Raw genomic sequence first — 20,507 nt, 5'->3', positions numbered from 1 at the left:
CTGGTATCTTATTCTTATCTGAGAAAGGTAAAAGGAATTAATGTACGATATTTCTACATTCATAAGTGTGACATTGGAAAGACTTCTTAAAAGTTGAATGAATTGGAATTATAATTAGGAAGAATGATTGTACCTAGTTTAATGTGTATGTCAGAGGTTTGTTGAAAGTACATAGAAGTTGAAGGTATGTGGTCTCTCTGAAATGGATTCTTAGTTAGCATTAACTCTCTATGTAGTACTTGATAATTTTTTGTAAATTCTTATTTTAAAATTAATCTTTGGGGCAGTTAGGTGGCGTAGTGAGTAGAGCTCCGACCCTGAAGTCAGGAGGACCTGAGTTCAAATCCGGCCTCAGACACTTGACACATTTACTAGCTGTGTGACCTTGGGCAAGTCACTTAACTGCAATTGCCCTGCCTTCCCCTCTCCAAAAAAAAATTAATCTTCCTGATGTCCTAGTATAGCAAAGGATAGTAGCTTCATCAGTGGCTAAGGCAGTGGCAGAGATAGCTAAGGTTAGTATATAGACCATTTGTTATATTAAATGACACAAATGGGAAGACTGCCAGACAGACTCCTTTGATCCCTTGCTTCATGAGACAGTAAAATAATTGAACGATGCCATTTTCTAATTGTTAGTGTCTGTTATCATTCTCATGACAGCCTGTGAGCTTAGTTGCCCTGGGAAAAATATTTTGGTATTTTGCTTACCCTTCTATTTGGGGCGGGAAATTAGAATCATTTATCCTACCCAGAGTTGTATATGGAAAATGAGGACTTGTGTGTTAATTGGCCTACTTTGTTGATATTTTTTGGAGAGCCTTATATTGGTTTTACTTGTCCCATGCTAATTCTTATCCTTTTTTGCCAGCATTTAGCATCACTTCTGCTGCACAACAAGTTTGCCACAGAGTTTGTTGCGCATGGAGGTGTACAAAAGTTATTGGAAATTCCTCGTCCTTCTATGGCTGCTACTGGTGTGTCCATGTGCTTATATTATCTATCTTATAACCAGGATGCCATGGAACGAGTAAGTACAGTGCTCCCAAATATATTGTGATATTTCTGGGGGATGGTTTTTTTTTTGAGTGCACACTGGAAATAACTGAATTTAGTAAATGTAGGGGGTATAATTAAGAGAGTTGGATGATAGCAAAAGAAGCTAGGGTATAGAATTCCTGGTATTATGAAGAATTCCAAAGCTTTCTGAAAATGGTGAAAATTTATTAATGTGAGTGTATGTGATCATGCTTAGCTGCATATAAGTATACATTTGCATCTATAAATAGGAGATATTTGAAGCAAGGAAAAATAAGATTTCTTTGGGTTTAGGAACTTTGAGGTTAAGGCTAAGTACCTCCTGTTGTATTAACACTGTTCTCTCTATTCACTGAGTACTTTCATGTAAGTACTTGTCTAATGTGTCTTTTATATTAGTTCTTAGTCCTGTCCTGTGTGGATTAATTTATTTTAGGATGAGGAGGGCTGAGTATGGCTTCCAGGTTTCTGTTACCAGGTAGTTTGTTTTGAAGACACATGAAACAATTTTGTATTTTCTCAGGATAAAATAACTCTTATTATGGTATTTTAATAGTTTTGTCTTGAAAAATCTTCATTTTAAGTTTTCTAGCTAAGCAAAGCATTCTGGATATACAGAACAGTAAATTTAAAAAATGCATATCTGTAGTGTTTTTACACAATTTTCTGTCCCCACAAGTTTTTCCATTTCTAGTTCTATAGTTTTAGTTTTTCTAGTAAAGTGGAACTGCTTAACTACAAACTTTTGAGACTTGTAGCTTCCACAGTCGTCGTGCAGATTTGCCAGTAATGTAGGTGAGGCATTCTGAATTTGCAGGCTTCCTTTTTACTCTCTATTTATGCTAGAGAAGAGGAGAACTGTAGCTATATCTGTACAGTGCTTTAAAGTTTGCAGAGCATTTTACGTCTGTTATCTGATTTGATCCTTACAACAACCCTTTGAGGTAGGTGCTGTTATCTTGCCATTTTACAGATGAGGAACCTGAGGCTCAGAGATGTTAAGTGCCTTGCCCAGGGTCACACAGCTAGTAAGTGTTTGAGGTGGAATGTAAACCAAAGTATTCCTGACTCTTAAGTCCCATGTACTATCTATTGTGCCATGTTGTCTCCTCGGCTAATAAAAACTTATTTAATCCATAATGTTTTTGGCATATAAAATTCTCATAGTGTTGAAACATCTAAACATCGTTTATTTGCTTGTGAAATTGCATTCAGAAGTTCCACTTTGAGATGCTAATAGTGCATCTCCTTTATGGCAGCCATGGGGGGGAGTAGGTATTCCCTCAGCTCCAGGCCATTGGTGGTGACTCCTTTGGCCTAGAATAGAGACTCCCAGCAGGTTAGGTATGAAAAGCAAGAATGTAATTTCAAATGGTTGGAAATTGAGGAGTTGGGGTGAAGGTTCTGAGATGAAAAATGGGATGGGAGTTAAGATGAGGGGTGGGGATAGGTGATGAGTTTTTGAGTAATAGAAGAAGAAATGGAGCTTACTCTACCTTTGGGTATCCTCCTTTCTCTGTAGCAGAGTGGTGAAGGTACCATGGCAAAACAACAAGAAAGGAATACAGGGAAGAGATTTGAGGGGGCCACTTGGTTGGGTTAGATTCTACCTTTATATCCTAGGATGTGAGACTTTAAACTCCTTGCCTGAATAAGCCCAGCTTTCTAGCAGGTATAACAATTCTACTTGATAAAAGATTTCTCATGTTTTATCTTTAAGCGTCACCACATTTTTTTCTTGGCAGGTCTGCATGCATCCCCACAATGTGCTCTCTGATGTAGTGAACTACACCTTGTGGCTAATGGAATGTTCCCATGCATCTGGATGCTGCCATGCTACCATGTTTTTCTCTATTTGCTTCTCTTTTCGTGCTGTCTTGGAACTCTTTGACAGGCATGATGGCCTTCGTCGGCTGGTCAACTTGGTGAGAGCTAATGCTTTTGTTTTAGAACTTAGTGGAAAATTTCTTGAATTTTCCTGTCCCTCTGAGGACAGGAACCCTACTTTTTGTTAAGGAACCCTTCAGACAACACCCCGTTGGTGGAAGAAGATCTCTTTATCACTTAGGATGTTTCAGTATTGTTTATAGAGGCCTATTCCTTCATGTACAGGTTTTCCTAACCATGGATACTTCTTATCCCTATAAATAGTGAATACATTTTCATTCCAGATTAACCATAATGGAAGGCTTTTGTATTATTAATTTATAATTTTTTTTGTTCCTATGTAAGCCTGAGCTAGGGAGTAAGAAGAATTGAGGGTAGTTACGTAGGTGTGTATATAGCACCAGAGAAGATCTGCAAGGAATGGCCCGTTAGCTTATAAATAGTGTCTATTTTTTAAAAAAACAACAAACTTTGCTGTTTCATCATTAACTGTGTAAGCTTTCCTGGTTCAGGCCTTGCTAATTGTTTTATAAGTGGTGGCTGGATAAATCTCTGATAATGGTATCTAGCTCTGGTGGATCCACAGTTTCATTGGTATGGGTGTTCTTCTACTAGCATATACTGCCACTCATCTTAATCCTCTCATTCTGTGTGATTCATACCCATCTCCTTTCTTAAACTGTCCATAAAAGAACTATCTGGTATGCTTTGCCTTAGGTTTTTTAATATTTTGTGGATACCGGTGTTCTCTCTCCCACTCATGATACATGACTGGCCCCACTTCCTTTTCTAGTCATCCGTGTCCTTGATGTTTGTATATTGCTATCATTTCTTTCATGCACATTATGAGAGGTGTTGTAGCCTGTTTGTACCCACGATGCATCTCTCCGTTTTTCTTTGTGTTTCCCAGTTTTGATTCTTCTAAGATCAAGGTGTTGTTTATTCATAGTCAAATAGGTACCAATGTGTGAATATTGGTGTTGAAGAGAGAGAATTAGAAAGGAAAAGATGATCTTTCTTCTTAAAAGGAATTGCTCTTACTCAATATTGCTTTGGTATTTCTAAAAGATCCAGTCTTATGCCTGGGAAGAGTATATTTACAGTAGTAAATGTATACTCTTTTGAGTATAATCCATGATAATTACCAGTGTTTAGGATAGCATGTTGAACTTTCATATTGAAAGACTTCTTACCAGAAAGTTAAAATTTTCCTTCTCTTCCTGCCTTTCATTTTTCTGTTGTCCTATTTGTTCCCTGTGTCTCTTTTCATAGATCAGTACCCTAGAAATTCTAAACTTGGAAGATCAGGGTGCTCTTCTGAGTGATGATGAAATATTTGCCAGCCGCCAAACTGGGAAGCATACCTGCATGGCACTCCGCAGATACTTTGAAGCTCACCTGGCCATTAAGTTGGAACAGGTGAAGCAGTCACTTCAGAGGACAGAAGGTGGTATTCTTGTCCATCCACAGCCACCATACAAGGTGAGCAAGGAGTGGGAATGGCTTATTTTGTACTTTTATTTTTTAGGGTGCATCATGGGTATGAGATACACACTTGATTCAGTGGAATACTATAGCATATGAGTTCCTGGATTAGTTTTGTCTTGTGTGTAGTTACGTACTAAATAAAAATAAAGACATAGGTTAATTTCAAAGACTTAGTTTTCCCGCGGATGTCAGTTGTCACGTCTCTTTCCCCTTTACACCAGATTAAAAGATTAACTGAGGTGTGTATAATACAGAGCTTTCTTTTATAAAATGTTGTATCCCTTGCTTCTTATTTTTATATTTTGTCATATAAAATCATAATCTATTGATGTAGTAAGCTCATACTGAGGCCTTGGAAAAATCTGAGTAGCTTGGAAGCTGCTCTACATATTTTTGTTATACATAATAAAACCATTTCAACACATTTTAAATATCTCAAATCAAAGTGGAAATTACTAAAGTGGGTTTTTTTTTTTGGCTTTGTCTTAATCCAAAAAACCTGTGCTTTTAGACTCAAAAGGGGGCACAGAATTTATGGAGTTTGGTGTTTGGTGTTTTTTTTATTTTTTTGACTAACCATTTCAACTTCAGATCTAATATAGGTGCTAGTCATTCAATAGGCATTTCATGAATGTCTGTTTAAAAGTTTTATTTTTTAAAACAAAACACATCTTTAGTTCCCCAATTTAAGGTGGTAGTATATAGAATAAATGATTTCTGTAAAGTGATCAAACATTTATGGGAAAGAATGATGATATAATGGAAAAAAGCCAATTCACTGGGTGATGGACCCCAGATAAGTCACTTAACCACTATGAGTTTTGGTCTACTTGTCTATAAAAGAGGTTGAATACTTACTTCCTTACCTCCCTCATTGGGTTGTTTTGAGTATCAAATGAGACAGTGTACATAAAAGTGCTTTGTAAATGGTCAAGCACTCCATAAATGAAATCTGTTATAGCTATATATCTACTTACCGTGGACTTTTACTAGTTGTAGTATTGTGGGACTCTAAAAGCTCTTACTTCATTTTTTATTGCTAAAACTGTCTAACTGATAAAAGCACCAAAGAATGTGAGAAGATGATACGGTTCTTAATGGCATGGTCTATTTTCTCTACGTGTAGGCATGTTCTTATACTCATGAGCAGATTGTGGAGATGATGGAGTTTCTCATAGAGTATGGACCAGCTCAGTTATACTGGGAGCCAGCTGAAGTCTTCCTCAAACTTTCTTGTGTGCAACTCATGTTGCAGCTTATCTCCATTGCCTGCAACTGGAAAACCTACTATGCAAGGTGGGACTGGAGAATTACTCCCAGAGTTAGACTTATCTTCTCGACCTGTATGCTGCTCCTACTCTTCCCTATCTCATTGAATAAAAAATTCCTTCCTATCCTTTTTACAAATACTCTCATGTTTTGCACACACAGAATACTATGTTTAGGTTTGCTTGTCACTTGTAAGGGAAGACATAACTAAGCAGAATGAGGTCCAGAAATGGGCAACCAAATTGATAAAGGATATGGGGGATTGTTGCCTGAAAATGGTTAAAAGAAACTTCTTTTTGGAAGGATGATGGCTAAGGAGAGAGGATCAACATTCACAAAATCATGAAAGTTATTTTAGGAGGGTGAACATGGACTTATTTGCCAGATTTCAGAACAGTAGAACTTAGTTTTCAGAATACATTCCATATCACAGTTTCTTAGAGTTCGAAAGGTGCATGTAACCAATAATCGATCAATAAACATTTTTGAGCGCCTACTACGTGCTAGGGTTTATGCTAAGTAATAAGGATACAAAAAGAGCCAAAAGACAGTCCCTTCCCTCAAGGAGCTTACTGTCCAACACTTGAAACGTTAGGATAAGAAAAAAGGAAATGTTCATTAACATAGGTGAGAGTCAACTCTTTGGACCTGTCCCAAAAGTGGTATGGGCTAAAAATAGGAGGATTAAGAAAGGCATAGTTAAACTCCTGAATGCTAGACTCCTTACATTATGAAAAGAAGCTGAGGACATTTGGAGTGCATTCCTAACCTCTTGAGTCATGTTATTTTACGTTTTATTTTAAGGCTCCACTGTTGTCAGAGACTGACCATAGTCCAGTACAACATTCCTTATGCATTCTTTTGGCTGTATCATATTTGCTATTTTGCCAAGTTTCTTTGTCTACTCTTTTAGGAATGATACCGTACGCTATGCTTTAGATGTCCTAGCTATTCTTACTGTAGTACCAAAAATCCAGCTGCAGTTAGCTGAATCAGTGGATGTGTTAGATGAAGCTGGATCCACTGTCTCTACTGTAGGTAAGTTGAATTTGTTTTTTATAAATTAATCAACAAGCATTTATTAAATATGTATCGTGTGCTGGGCACTGCGTTCAGTGCTGGGGATGCTAAGACAAAAATGAAATAATCTCTGTTGTCTAGGAACCTGTATTCTGTTGGGGGTGGGGGACTCAGGGTAGGGAAAGACAACACACACATATATATATTAAAAAATAAATACAAGATAGTTTAAGGAGGACACTGGCTATTAGGGGCATTAAAAAAAGCTTCATGCAGAAGGTAGCACTTGAGCTGAGTCTGGAAGGTAGTAAACGATTCCAGGAGGTAGAGGTCAGGAGAGAGCATTCCTGGCATGTGGGAATGGCCAGTGCAAAGGCCCAGAGAGAGGGTTTAACTTGAAATTTTTTCCTCTGATGGTTGATACCATATTTGCTCTTCTGATTTTAATTTCATAGTACTGTACTTAACCAGAAGGCAACATTGGGTTCTGCGCCCTGTAGTTTGTATGTGGCACCCAATGTAGTGCAGCTGCAGAGGCATCGTATGGGTAAATTGATGTTTCCATAGTAACATGATGGTGTTCTTAGGGTGTTCACCAGCAATAATGCCCCATTCTTTTTTTTGACCCATACATGTTCTCATTTGTGTCACTTTTTCTCTGAGACTCTGGGGTATTGGAAGAGTTAAAGAGAATTTCTTTGATACATGTGGAATTACATGGAAACCTCTAGGAGGAACTTTGCAATCTTCCTTTGAGATGTGTTGCAGAGTCAGGGCCTCTGACATCGGTTGGTATTTTTATTATTTATGCTGCTACTCATACCCATATGTCTGGACACATCATTTCTCATGTGAGTTTGATTTTACTCACCTGTGAATTGAGGCTAGCAACACTTGTTCTACCTTCCTTCCAGGTCCTTGTGAGTTAAGTGCTTTGGAAACTTTAAGGAGACAGAAAATACGAGTTACTGTTATATGTAGCTTGCCCTGCTTCTGAACACCATTGAATATGCTCCTGAAATGAGTGACTGTGCCCTCACTCTTTAGGTTACTTTGCGTAGGCTGGATCCACAGCTATGATTTCTGTAGCAAAGGAGAAATAGAAAATTGAAGTTACTTTCTACAAAATGTTAAAACAAAATAAACTCGACTCCTAGTTCTTGTTCCTGATGTTCCTCTGAATCTTAATATGAATATCATTTTGGAATATTGGGGAGGAAAGTATAAAAAAAATTTTTTCCCTCAAACAGGTATCAGCATCATCTTGGGAGTGGCGGAGGGTGAGTTCTTTATTCATGATGCTGAAATTCAGAAATCAGCTCTGCAGATCATTATCAATTGTGTGTGTGGCCCAGATAACCGGATCTCTAGTATTGGCAAGTTCATCTCTGGAACCCCTAGGCGGAAGTTGCCTCAGCCTCCAAAAAGCAGTGAGCATACCCTGGCCAAGATGTGGAACGTGGTGCAGTCTAACAATGGTATCAAGGTGCTCTTGTCATTGTTATCCATCAAGATGCCCATCACTGATGCAGACCAGATCAGAGCGCTAGCGTGCAAAGCCCTGGTAGGACTTTCTCGCAGTAGCACTGTCCGGCAGATCATCAGCAAGCTGCCTCTCTTCAGTAGCTGCCAGATCCAGCAGCTGATGAAGGAACCTGTTTTGCAGGACAAACGCAGTGACCATGTCAAATTCTGCAAATATGCTGCTGAGCTAATTGAACGTGTATCGGGAAAGCCCCTCCTTATTGGTACTGATGTCTCTCTTGCACGGCTGCAGAAAGCAGATGTGGTAGCCCAGTCTAGAATCTCCTTTCCTGAGAAGGAATTGCTTCTCTTAATCCGAAACCATCTCATCTCCAAAGGGCTGGGAGAGACAGCGACTGTCCTCACCAGAGAGGCTGATCTACCCATGACTGCTGCATCTCATTCCTCTGCCTTCACTCCTGTCACAGCTGCTGCTTCCCCTGTCTCTCTGCCTCGTACCCCTCGCATTGCCAATGGCATTGCAGCCAGACTAAGCAGCCATGCCAGTGTAGCTTCCTCTGCCGCATCTGTCCACTCTCAGTCACGGCCTCCACAGGGTCCACTTGCCCTGCCTGGCCCATCTTATGCAGGCAGCTCCCCTTTGATTGGCAGGATCAGTTTTATCAGGGAGAGGCCATCACCCTGCAATGGCAGGAAAATCAGAGTGTTACGGCAGAAATCGGACCATGGCGCCTATAGCCAAAGCCCAGCCATAAAAAAGCAGTTGGACAGACATCTTCCTTCCCCTCCCACGTTGGACAGTATCATCACAGAATACCTTAGGGAGCAGCATGCTCGCTGCAAGAACCCAGTTGCCACCTGTCCCCCCTTTTCTCTTTTTACCCCTCACCAGTGTCCTGAGCCAAAACAAAGGCGGCAAGCGCCAACAAATTTTACCTCAAGACTAACCCGCAGAGCAGCCTTTCCAAAGTACGGAGGGGTAGATGGTGGGTGCTTTGATAGGCACCTCATCTTCAGCAGGTAAGAAAATGCTTTGAACCTCTTAGGGAAAAGGGGTAATGGTCAAACTAGCAGTGTGAGCCTAGATTAGTAAGCCTAAGTAGCTATTTAGCTAAATTATTACAAAGTCAGAAGAGTTGTGTGACTCTGTGAGACCAAGCAGTGATTCTAGGCTCCTTGTGTTGTTGTTATTGTGGGCATCGTAGACATACTGACTCTGCCTTGTCAGGACTACTGGCTACTCTAGAACCTGTTCTAATGAGCTGCCCTGAACTAGGCCTTCCCAACTTGTTTCTTGTCTTGGTCCATGTTGATTTTTATTCTTTTCCATGGGATTGGCATATAAATGCTGGCATAATTTCTAAAATCTAGGAAGAACTAATGATTTGAGTTATTAGTTTTTGCTTGAATCTGAAAATGAGAAGCTTTTTTCCCCTTTCATTTAAAATGAAAGTTTTAAATAAAATGAAACCTTTTTTTTGGTCATTATAAACTTTAACTACTGGGAAACATTTATGACTATACCACCCCAATGGCGCTAACTAATCTCTTAGTTTCTCTCTAACACAGTTTATCGCAATTTTCTTTTACTTAGTGAGAACTTTCTGATTTATTGTGGCTGATGATCTCTGTGTCTTTTTCTAGGTTCCGTCCCATTTCTGTGTTTCGGGAAGCAAATGAGGATGAAAGTGGCTTTACCTGCTGTGCATTCTCAGCCCGAGAGAGGTTTCTAATGCTTGGCACGTGTACGGGGCAGCTGAAACTTTACAATGTGTTCAGTGGGCAGGAGGAAGCTAGTTATAACTGTCATAACTCTGCCATCACACACCTTGAACCATCTAGGGTAAGTAACTCTTCTGAGGTTGCCAAAAGCCTCCCTGCCAAGGCCTGATTGTTTTCTCATTATACTTCTCTCATTGTGGAAGCCATGTAAGTAAGATCTATTAGGTGTGCATTAGATAGGGAATAGGGACTGCAATTGTGATTTCGTAAGTATAGGTTACTCCTAGATAAAGAAGTTCCTTCTACCAATGCAGGTTGGTACCTTCTCTGGTACTTTTGCTTCTTAGAGTTGCCTAGAGCATTGAGAGGTAAAGTGACTTACATGGAATCACATAACCAGTCTGTGTCAAAGTAGGGATTTGAATCCAGGTCCTCCTGGCTTATGTGCTAGCTTTCTGTTCAATACACTGTAGTGCCTCAGTGCTTTATATAGGTAGGAAAATTTTCTGGTTCTCTAGCAAAGTTTTATCCAAGTGGACTTTTAAAATATTATGAGTTACTTGGAAGAAAAATATTACATAATTCCAATATGGTGATATATTACTATTCTTCTCGTGGTGTGAGTGATTTTTTCCCCCAAATGGAGAAGATTCACATTATCAGGACATCATTACTGACCCCAAAGGAAGGAGACATTTAAACATGGGGAAAACTGAGGAATATGATTTAAAAGGAGGTGGAATACATTTTGAAACTTTTTCTTTAGAATGAGAATGTTCTTTTTTCCCCGCTGAAATGTTTCCAGTTTCATTATGATGTTAGTGACTGTCACATGTTACAAATTTAGGAGTGTATAATATTTTCTCAAGGAGTTTAGTTTTGTCTTTCTGAGGTCCTGCTGTAAGAATATAGTTCTATCGGGTAGCATAGCTGTTTCTGGCTCCCATAGAAGTTCCTCTGTCCTCTGTTGCTTTATAGAAATAGGCTAGAAATGTATTTTCATAATTTATTTTTGTATGCTAGTAGTAAATGTACATACCTGTTGGTATTGATGTACGTAAAGTGTTTAGCAAACTGAAGTTATATGTAGATGTTAGTTAACTATATGTAAATATGTTATCGTTGCTTAACTCAGACCTCCTCCTCTTTTAGGATGGATCTTTGTTGTTAACATCTGCCACTTGGAGCCAGCCCCTTTCTGCACTCTGGGGGATGAAATCAGTGTTTGATATGAAGTGAGTACACTCTTTGTCAGCCTGGTCTCTGTGCCTTTAAAGGAATTATTAGGAAAAGAAGAATATTGTTTGTTAGCTACATCTGAATAAACTTTAATCCCCTCAATTTTTAGCTCAATGGATAAAGAAGAAAACTTACTCTCTTCTTTCATTCCAGAACTGTTTTTTCTCAGATTGAACCTACCATTGCAATGTTTAATGCAGCGTGGTGTAGTGGAGAGAGCGCTGGACTTGGAGTTAGGAGAGACCTGGGTTCAAATCCCACCTTTTGACACTTACTTTCTGTGTGACCATAGGCAAGTCACTTAGCCACCCTGAGCTTCAGTCTCCTCAACCATAGAATGGGAATAGTAATATCTACAATACCTACGTCACATTATTGTTGTAGGGTTTCAAATGACATTATGGATGTAAAACATTTTGCAAACCTTAAAATGCTCTTTAATTGTTAACTCTCGTTACTCAACAGCATTCCTTCCCCTTCCCCTTCCCCCTCCCCGCCCCAGTCAGCTGGACATGGCACATGGCACACCTGTTTCCCATATGAACCCTGATAACACATGGCAGTTGGCTCTCTTGCTGCCTCTCCCTGTGGGTAGGTTAGACTTTGCAGAAAAGGACCAGGGGCCCGCTAATTGTGTTGGTAATAAGTTTCCTTCTCTTATGGCTGAGGCCTGTTAGCACTTTTATCTTGCTTGGACAAATTAAGGTAGGACTGTCTTGTCAATTTTTTTTCCGGATCTTTGAATGTTTTGGTTTTATCTATGGGAGTTAATGAATTTGAATTCAAGTTTAGTTGTGTAGGAAGTCGGGGATTAACTTGGTGCGAGTTTTCAACTTAACCACTGCAAGGATCAGATTCCAGAGAGTATGATATATCTGCTACCTGTTACTTGCCTGCAGGCATTCCTTCACAGAAGACCACTACGTAGAGTTCAGCAAGCACTCACAGGATAGGGTCATTGGCACAAAAGGGGACATTGCGCATGTAAGTACCTTTGATTTTGTAACTTTACAGCTGATCATGTAGTTCTGTTCACATAAGATGCTTCTGACTGGAAGACTATATATATACACACACACACACATACTACGGCTGTGGACCTAAGTATGATTAGGAAGATAGTTCTAGGCTCTATAAGAAAAACTTAAAAACTGAGAAGCTGACATTTTCAAGGAAGTGGGTTTCTGGGTGGTGTGCTTTTGGGGAATGTTTTTCCCTTTCTTTGTATCCCCAGTGCTTAGCACAATGCCTGGCAGATAGTAAGTGCTTAATATATATGTTTATTGATTGATTGTGTAGGTTAAATATCTTGGCATTTAAGCTGCTGTGAGTATTTGGACACTTTGCTTGACTAATTGAAATTCTGTATTGGGGACAAATGTGTTGGAATATTTCAAGGAAAATCTTATACCATCCAGCCCCCTTTTCCATCTTCTCCACAGAGAGAGAGGAATCCCGCCCCAGCCCCCTTGAAGAATGAATAGTCATTAGTTAGACCATTATACATTGAGTTGGAAAAGGAAACATGCCATTTTCCCACTTATGCTAGACACGTTGTCCTTTTTCCAGGATGATGATAGGAAAAGAGGATTTCTTCCTTCTCATCTTTAGGGGAGGCTTGACTTTTTTTTTCTTTTTACTTTTCTTTAGGGAAAGGGGTGTCCACTGAAAAAGCTACTTGTTATATTTTAGAGTTTTAGCAAAGATAGAGATTGGTTTCTTGTTAGGCAAGTTGGGAGAATCGGGATTTTAAAAGACTTTTGACAGAAATGAGAAGTCAGGAAAAATTGGGTTCGCAAATCTTTTTGTTTTAAATCAACTAACACATGAATCTGATATATCTTCCTCACTCCTCTTTTTTTTCTCCAAAGATTTATGACATTCAGACTGGCAACAAGCTGTTGACTCTCTTTAACCCAGATCTTGCCAACAACTACAAGAGGAACTGTGCCACGTTTAATCCTACAGATGATCTAGTCTTAAATGACGGGGTCCTCTGGGATGTCCGCTCTGCACAGGCCATACATAAGTTTGACAAGTTCAACATGAATATCAGCGGTGTTTTCCATCCTAATGGACTGGAAGTCATAATTAATACTGAAATTGTATCCTTCACCCTTACTAAAACTTCTTGAGTTACAAATTTGTTAAAGTTAAGGTCTGGTTGTGGTGCAGAAAGCTAGAAAGACAATTCCATTGATTTTTTTAAAATAAATCCATTTTATTTCAGTTTTGTCCCTTGTACTGTCTCATAGGCTGAGCATGTAATGTGCTAAACATTTGGAAGAGAAGTCAAAAATCTAGTCAGTCATCCAGTGTTTTTTTGCAGATACATATGGTTTTGTGTAGTATGGCAAAATTTTATACAACTGATTTGATTTTTAACTTTTTTTTCTGTTGCCATACAAAATTGTAATTAGCTGAAATATTGCCTTTCACCAGTCTAATTCAAAGGAAATCTTCATTTAGTAGTGTGGTTAATTTGAAAGAAAATTAATTTTTTCTCAACAGTTTATCTTTTTGTTAATTTACTAAAGCTGTGTTATGCTTAAAAAAGTGTTAGAAATAACATTGCATAGAGCCTCCAGTTACCATTGGCAGACTGCAAGAAAGAATTCGAGCTAGACAAGTACTATTTTCATTTTTTAAAAAATTGCATATCTGCTAGCTAGACATTTGTGAACTCTTTACAAGAAACAAAAAATCCAACATGAAAAACAACTTTTAAAATATTTGAATGAGAAATTCATAACTGAAGCTTGTGTTACACATAGGCAGATTCTCCCATTGCTTTGAGGTGGCCTTGAGCTTTCAGAGAACTTTGAGAGATTTTTAATAATAACTCATTATATGGGTAATCATGTTTTTCTGTATTACTGAGAATGAGTAAACTTCTTTTAAAAAAATTGTTATCTTACTGAGCTTCAGTGAAATTTTATTTCAAATATATCAGCTTCTTTACTTAACAGATTAGAGAGAAAGTCCTCCATTTGAAGGGAATTTTTTGTAGTTGTTACATGTGCAGGAAGATAGATTGGAATACTTTCCCCTGATTCATGTCACTATTTATGTGGCATCTGTTTAATATTATGAGGTGGCTCTTGGTTTCATCTTTCTCCTCTACCTTCCAGCTTTTCCATGTATTTTAGCAACAGTGTTCTGGGGCCTGTGATGTGGAAGGAAGCTAAGAGCCATCACTCTCAGAGAGAATCAATCCTTAGAAACTAAGAGATGGAACAAGCTGGCATTTGCTTCTTTGTTGACTTTCACCATAGATCTAAGAATAAGTTTAAGAAAACTTTTTTATTGGGGCTTTTCCTTCACTACTATTCTTTCAGTGGGACCTTCGAACTTTCCATTTGCTGCACACGGTCCCAGCTTTGGATCAATGTCGTGTAGTTTTCAACTATACCGGTACAGTGATGTATGGAGGTAATGAACATAACCTTTCCAGTCTTCCCCTTCCTGTCTTTCTTTGTCCAGAACCTAAACATGCCAGAGTACTGTGTAATTTTGCTCTTAGAATATTTCTCTCCCTTGTAGTGGGATGCATTTGGAAATTCATGAATTAAAAACAAAATACTTTTACAAGACAGCAGGATAGAAAATAAAAACATCTTTTTTAAAAAGTGCTGATATAAGGTCATACAGATTCTGATTCTTAGTAACTGACTTCAAAGGTGTTAAGTCTAAATTTTGTGTAATAGTGATGTAAAATCTCTTGGAAATTAGCTTCCAGTCTTCATGAGTTCTTTACCTTCTGTAAAACTACCAAATCTTCATAGTTCACTTTCCATTTAGCAGTTTTGTGATGTTAGAGAGCATTGGGTTGTACTGCTTAAAACATTTCACCAGGGGGAAGTAGACAAGTGATAGAGGAGAATATTATTTAAAGCCAAACCTGTGGAAACTTCCAGGAGAATGTATCCAGAAGAGTCATAACCAAATATAGTGGAAACTCCACCAGTACTCTTGGGTTTTTAAAAGACTAACATTGTCTGTACCTATGATTAAATTTAAATATCTTGTGGGGGGTGGGGTGGTTTTTCTTCTCATAAATTAGCTATGCTGCAGGCAGATGATGAAGATGACTTAATGGAAGAGAGGATGAAAAGCCCCTTTGGGTCGTCTTTTAGAACATTCAATGCAACAGACTATAAGCCTATAGGTAAGCATGAAAAATCATTGTCTTCATACTTGCATGTTTTGTGGGAGAATGTGCATTCCTAATGTCAAATCCTCTTTTTTTCTTGGGAGAACTTTAGGTATTTACCTGTTCCTAGAAAATACACACACGCACACGTACACGCACACGCACTCACGCATAGATATAGATATATCCACATACACACAAACACACATTACAATTTTGTTTTTGCAATTATCTTGGTCTCCTATGGAGAAATGACTAACTCACAAAGAGACTTGCCAACTTTGTTCTTGCTTTTTTGTTTTGAAAATTTGTGATTTTTCTTTTATTTAGAAAAGCAAGGGGAGTTAGGAAGGGGAAATGAAAAATGGAGCTGACTAGGATTTTTTTTTTTTTGCTGACTAGGATTTCTGAAAGTATGTTGAATTCTTGAAAAGAAAAAGAATGCAATAACAAAATTCCCTGAGTTTTACCACATTCTGTTTTCTAGCTACCATTGATGTGAAACGGAATATTTTCGACCTGTGCACTGACACCAAGGACTGTTACCTTGCTGTTATTGAGGTAAAGGATGCTTAGAGGAATGTAGATTGGAGTAGAATTTATTCAGAGCATTTATAGTTCTTTTATGCTACATTTATATCATGCTTAGCCTTTAGGGAGGACTATATTGGATGATATTTGAAAAGTGTATTACCAGTGTCTATTGCTGTTATTAGATATCTTGAGTGGTCCTTATGTACCTGGTTCCAAGGGCTGGGTGGTTGGGGGGGGTGAGGGAATGTTGTGTCTTTGAGATATCAGTATAGGAGAAATATAGCACAGTTTTCTTAATGTAACTTAGAAAATATATCCATGGTAGTTATCTTTACCGAATCATCAACATTGTAGTATCAAAGCCCAGAAGAACCATGTATGTGTGTGTATGGGGTGTATGTATGTATATGTCTGTGTCTGTCTGTGTGTAAGTAATTGTGATAGCACCTAAGCCTTCTTGTACTGCTTTTCCCTCCCTTTCTGTGCTCTAGGTATAATATAACATTTGCAGTCTGCTTAACAACATTTATTATTGCAAGCATCACTTATTTTGATTGACACAGGGAGGTAATTGAAGGAAGTAGGTCAAAGCTGAAACAGATACCTAATTCTGCGGTGCACTGACTTCATATTTTGTGGGGTGGATTTTAGAATCAAGGCAGTATGGATGCCCTGAACATGGACACAGTATGCAGGTTGTATGAGGTGGGCAGGCAGCGCCTGGCAGAAGATGAGGATGAGGAAGAGGATCAGGTGAGTGGATTTTATTGGAATTTCTTTCTTTCAAATTAAATAACATGGTGGGAGCCATTATTTTTATTGCTAAAAAGTGCTTCATGATGATGGTTAGTGTTCCTTGGAGGTCTGATCTAGTCTGTGCTAAATTCTACTATAACCTGTCATCACTTTTTAATATTTGAATACTGCAATACAAAAATTGAATGAAGTTAATCATGGTTACTGTAAATCTTAGCCACTAATCAGAGACACCACTTTTAAGTTCACATAGGTTAATTTGTACACAGCAGTGGTGTATAATAGAACTCGGCTTCTGTTAATCTTGATTCTCCATGAATAACTGTCTAGTTGGTACAATTCCTGGCTTGTTCACATACAAATCATGTTAGGTGAATAGTATTTGTTACCTTGTGTTGGGGAACAGCAATGAAAATTGCTCAGACATGACGTGGTATGGAAATGTTATGACCCAATTGAATATCTCAGTATTTTCATTTATTTTCTCAGTATTATAGTATGTAACCTTTTTCATTGAAGTAGTAGCTAGTAGAGAGAATGCTTTGATGTTTTGGGGAATTAACGACGTACTTATTTTACATGGGAAGATGTTTCTGAATTCTTAATTTAATCTCAGAGTCGTCTTTGATTTCCTTTTTATCTCTCTCCTCCCTTGGCCAGTTTACTCAGTTGCCAAAGTCCTATCAATTATCTCTCTTTAGTATGCCTTATGTTTGTTGTATCTTGGCTTTTTCATTTCCTGTGCTTCCAGCATAGGTCAGGCCTTTGTTACCTTGCACATAGACTGTTTTCATAGCCTCCTAACAGGTCTCCCTGCCTCTAATTTCTTCTCTCCAGCACGTCCTTCACACAGTTGTCAAAATGCAAAGTTATCCTATTGCATAGATCTAATTATGTCATTCCATCGCTTGAAAACTTTTAGTGACTGCCCAGTGCTTAAAGGATAAAACGTGGATTTCATACACTGGCAGTTGAGATCCTCTACAGTCTCCAGCCTTCCTTTTCATTGTTATTTCATACACTCTAATATTTCAGCCAAATTGTACTACAAGCTTCTCCATCTCATCCCTGGCTTCCATCTCTGTGCGTTCTCACAGGCCATCCCTAATACTGGAATGAACTCTCCTCATATCTTTATTTGTTGAAGTCCTTCATTTCTATTAAGACCACATTCATGAAGCTTCCTCTGATTCTTCCATCTGAAAGTGATTTCTCCTTCTTCAAATTTTCCATAACATTTTGTCTGGAACTTCTCATTTGCATTTATCACATTCTGCCTTCTACTGTACTTTTTTTGAATACTTATAATACTTTTTTGGAGTATAAGTTTCTTGAGGGTGGACTCTGTTGTTTTAGCATTTTCATCGTAAAGCATAGGTTAGTATCTATACTCAGCACTTAGATGCTAAATTGAATTTTGAGATTAGGGATTATCTTGGTAGTATTTAGGGGAACAGGCTTGTCTGTGGAGTGTTTAGGTAAATTTTTTGTAGATAGGATATCTCTTGGCACTGTGTACTTTGGTTTCCCATGATTGAGAGTTTTAGCACTTTTTTCCTGTGGTTGTGCTCAATATTATTCACTTTCCAGAAAAAGAATTTTTTCTATGCCAGGTTAATAGTATATTTCTGGAGGGGGTAATAGAATGTTTGAGAAGCAGTTATCTGTTGAAGATTTTGACCCGTTGGCATTTGAGAGGAGAATTTCCCTTGTTGCAAGTTTAAAGAAGGTGAGGTAACATTGAGGTTCATTTCCTATTTAGCATGGAATAATCTGCCTGTCCTAGCTTGTCCATCTATCCATCTGTCTCTCCCTCTTTTTTTCTGTCTGCCTATCTGCACTATCTAACTGTCATTATTTTATTTAGCTTCACACACTGCCTGCCATATATAGGAAATTAATAAATGCACACTGAACTAAATTTAGATCTCATACCATTTTTCCCCTGGTTTGTTTTAGGTGGGTACATACAATAAAAGGCATTGAGTAGAGGAAAGATGACAGAATTACACACTGGATTACCAACATAGAGTTAGAAGGGACTTCCTTATTTTTCAAATGAGAAAACTCCCTTCCCACAAGGTTGAATGAGTTGCCCAGGGTCACAGAGCTAGGATTCAAACTAAAGCCCTCTGAATCCAAGGCTTTCCCCACTACATCATGGTGTCTCTTTGTGTGTGTGATGGTAAAGGAATAATAAAATGTTTTCTTTAGTGTTTGTTCCTTTCCATACTTTATTTCTATTTTTATTTAGGGAAATCATGGTTGAGAGAAACAAGTGGAATAGATTATGTTTGGTTTTTGTTTTGTTTTACCATTAAAGCCATGTTAGGTTAGGGTTAACTAACATACTTAGCAAATAGCTTGTCTTCGTACTTCCTGCATCTTCTTGCAAATGGGAATTTTGTTGTACAAGTAAAGCCCATGGAGGTTTGATTTGGGGCTTTGGAGTGAACGTGATAGCTTATTTTTGTGGGAGAAATAAATGAGATTTTCTATAGTGAACTCACATTAATGACTTGTCTTGCTGATTTGATATTCAAACATTTGCTCTTTAGTAGCTGAAGCAGGATATGAATTCTTTGCTTGTCCTTGCAACTTGATTATTCCTTTAATCCAGGGGAATCAGGATGGTTAAATATCTACATTTACGTATTTATGGAATGCTTTCTGTCCAACTTTAAAGTGTTGTCACTATTGGCAGTCACAATTTCTGTTGCTTTCAGGCTGAGTAGCAAGTGTTTCGTTGTGTTTCATGGAGCATTTTCTTACTGGTTTCCATGCATCTTGCGAGAGAAGGAGATATTTAATTGATTATAGAATTTCTCTTCCTTGAGTGTAAGGGCAAACTATTATGCTTGTCTGGGTTAGAGTAGAGCCTTTACTGGGGCCTGAAAACATAATCAGGCCTAGTCCAGTGCCCCAAACCAAAGTATATTTGGTTTCTTTCTATGTGGGATATATGCTCAGATGCCAGGTTCATGGCCTGGCTCACAAAACTCTTTTCTTCATTGGTGTCTTTCTTGGTCATTTTTGCTTTTTTCTTTGTTACAAGGGAGGTTTTATTCAGTAGGGTACTGAAATGACTGTGATGTAAGGGCATCAACAAAATACTTAAAATTAATAAAATAGAACACGTAGTGCCATATACATATAATATTCATTATATAAATAATAAGAGTAGGAATGTCCATCCAAAATATGCAGGCTTTATGCGCTTGAGTCAGTCATCAAATGGTATCAGCTGTTTTTATGCTGCTGGGTTTCCTATGTATAGAGAATAGTTATGTTTTCTAACTGCAGATCTTAAAATTTCTTTTTTTTTTTTAATCACAACATACATTGGTTGGATAGGTCCTAAAGCTGGTCATTTTGAAGAAGTAACAGGAGAAAAAGTTAAGTGACCTGATTGGCACAATGATTGTCTAATCATTTGCCATCTTATGGTTAAAATTTTAACCTTTAGAGGTCCCTGGGACAATCCTTTAGTGTGTGATTTAGGCATTTTTTTTCATTGAGAAAATATACTGAAAGAAACTGGCAAATTGACTTAGAGGTTCGGTAGAAGTGGTCTAGCATATTAGCTATAACTAGGCCGTATAGGTGGAGGCCCAGCAGCAACATGCTCCCATCCATAAGCAAACCTATTTGTAATGTGTAGTCTGGAGTATCAGCCACTGTTTGCTGACTGTTACAGTGTTATATGTTAAAGTTATTAGAAAGGATCTCCACTAATCATTAAAATTCAACCTGTATGACTATTTATACCTTTTATAACTAAGACTTCTGAGTCATTATTCCATCCATGTTTTGAGGCAACATGACAACCAATTACATTTTGGTGCAGTGGGATTAGATAAGGTAGAAGTGTGTGTGTGTGTGTGTGTGTGTGGCCACATGAGGACAAACTCAATTA

The 20,507-nt window shown here is 38.2% G+C and overlaps 1 protein-coding gene across 4 annotated transcripts in view; it reads left to right on the top strand.

Annotated features, from left to right (window-relative positions):
* The window catches only part of DCAF1 (DDB1 and CUL4 associated factor 1), a 78,205-nt gene that overhangs the window by 42,404 nt on the left and 15,294 nt on the right, over nucleotides 1-20,507 (top strand). For all 4 annotated transcript variants that reach the window (XM_036738026.1, XM_036738024.1, XM_036738025.1 and 1 more), the window contains exons 9-22: nucleotides 872-1,030; nucleotides 2,784-2,963; nucleotides 4,198-4,407; nucleotides 5,540-5,709; nucleotides 6,596-6,720; nucleotides 7,953-9,207; nucleotides 9,832-10,030; nucleotides 11,062-11,144; nucleotides 12,048-12,132; nucleotides 13,020-13,253; nucleotides 14,487-14,580; nucleotides 15,212-15,316; nucleotides 15,789-15,862; nucleotides 16,487-16,588. In XM_036738026.1, the coding sequence (XP_036593921.1) occupies nucleotides 872-1,030; nucleotides 2,784-2,963; nucleotides 4,198-4,407; nucleotides 5,540-5,709; nucleotides 6,596-6,720; nucleotides 7,953-9,207; nucleotides 9,832-10,030; nucleotides 11,062-11,144; nucleotides 12,048-12,132; nucleotides 13,020-13,253; nucleotides 14,487-14,580; nucleotides 15,212-15,316; nucleotides 15,789-15,862; nucleotides 16,487-16,588 (3,075 nt within the window). The remainder of the gene's footprint in view (nucleotides 1-871; nucleotides 1,031-2,783; nucleotides 2,964-4,197; nucleotides 4,408-5,539; nucleotides 5,710-6,595; nucleotides 6,721-7,952; nucleotides 9,208-9,831; nucleotides 10,031-11,061; nucleotides 11,145-12,047; nucleotides 12,133-13,019; nucleotides 13,254-14,486; nucleotides 14,581-15,211; nucleotides 15,317-15,788; nucleotides 15,863-16,486; nucleotides 16,589-20,507) is intronic.

Source organism: Trichosurus vulpecula, chromosome 9, assembly GCF_011100635.1.
Source record: "Trichosurus vulpecula isolate mTriVul1 chromosome 9, mTriVul1.pri, whole genome shotgun sequence".
NCBI lineage: Eukaryota > Metazoa > Chordata > Mammalia > Diprotodontia > Phalangeridae > Trichosurus > Trichosurus vulpecula.
This window is presented reverse-complemented; position numbering and strand designations above follow the sequence as displayed.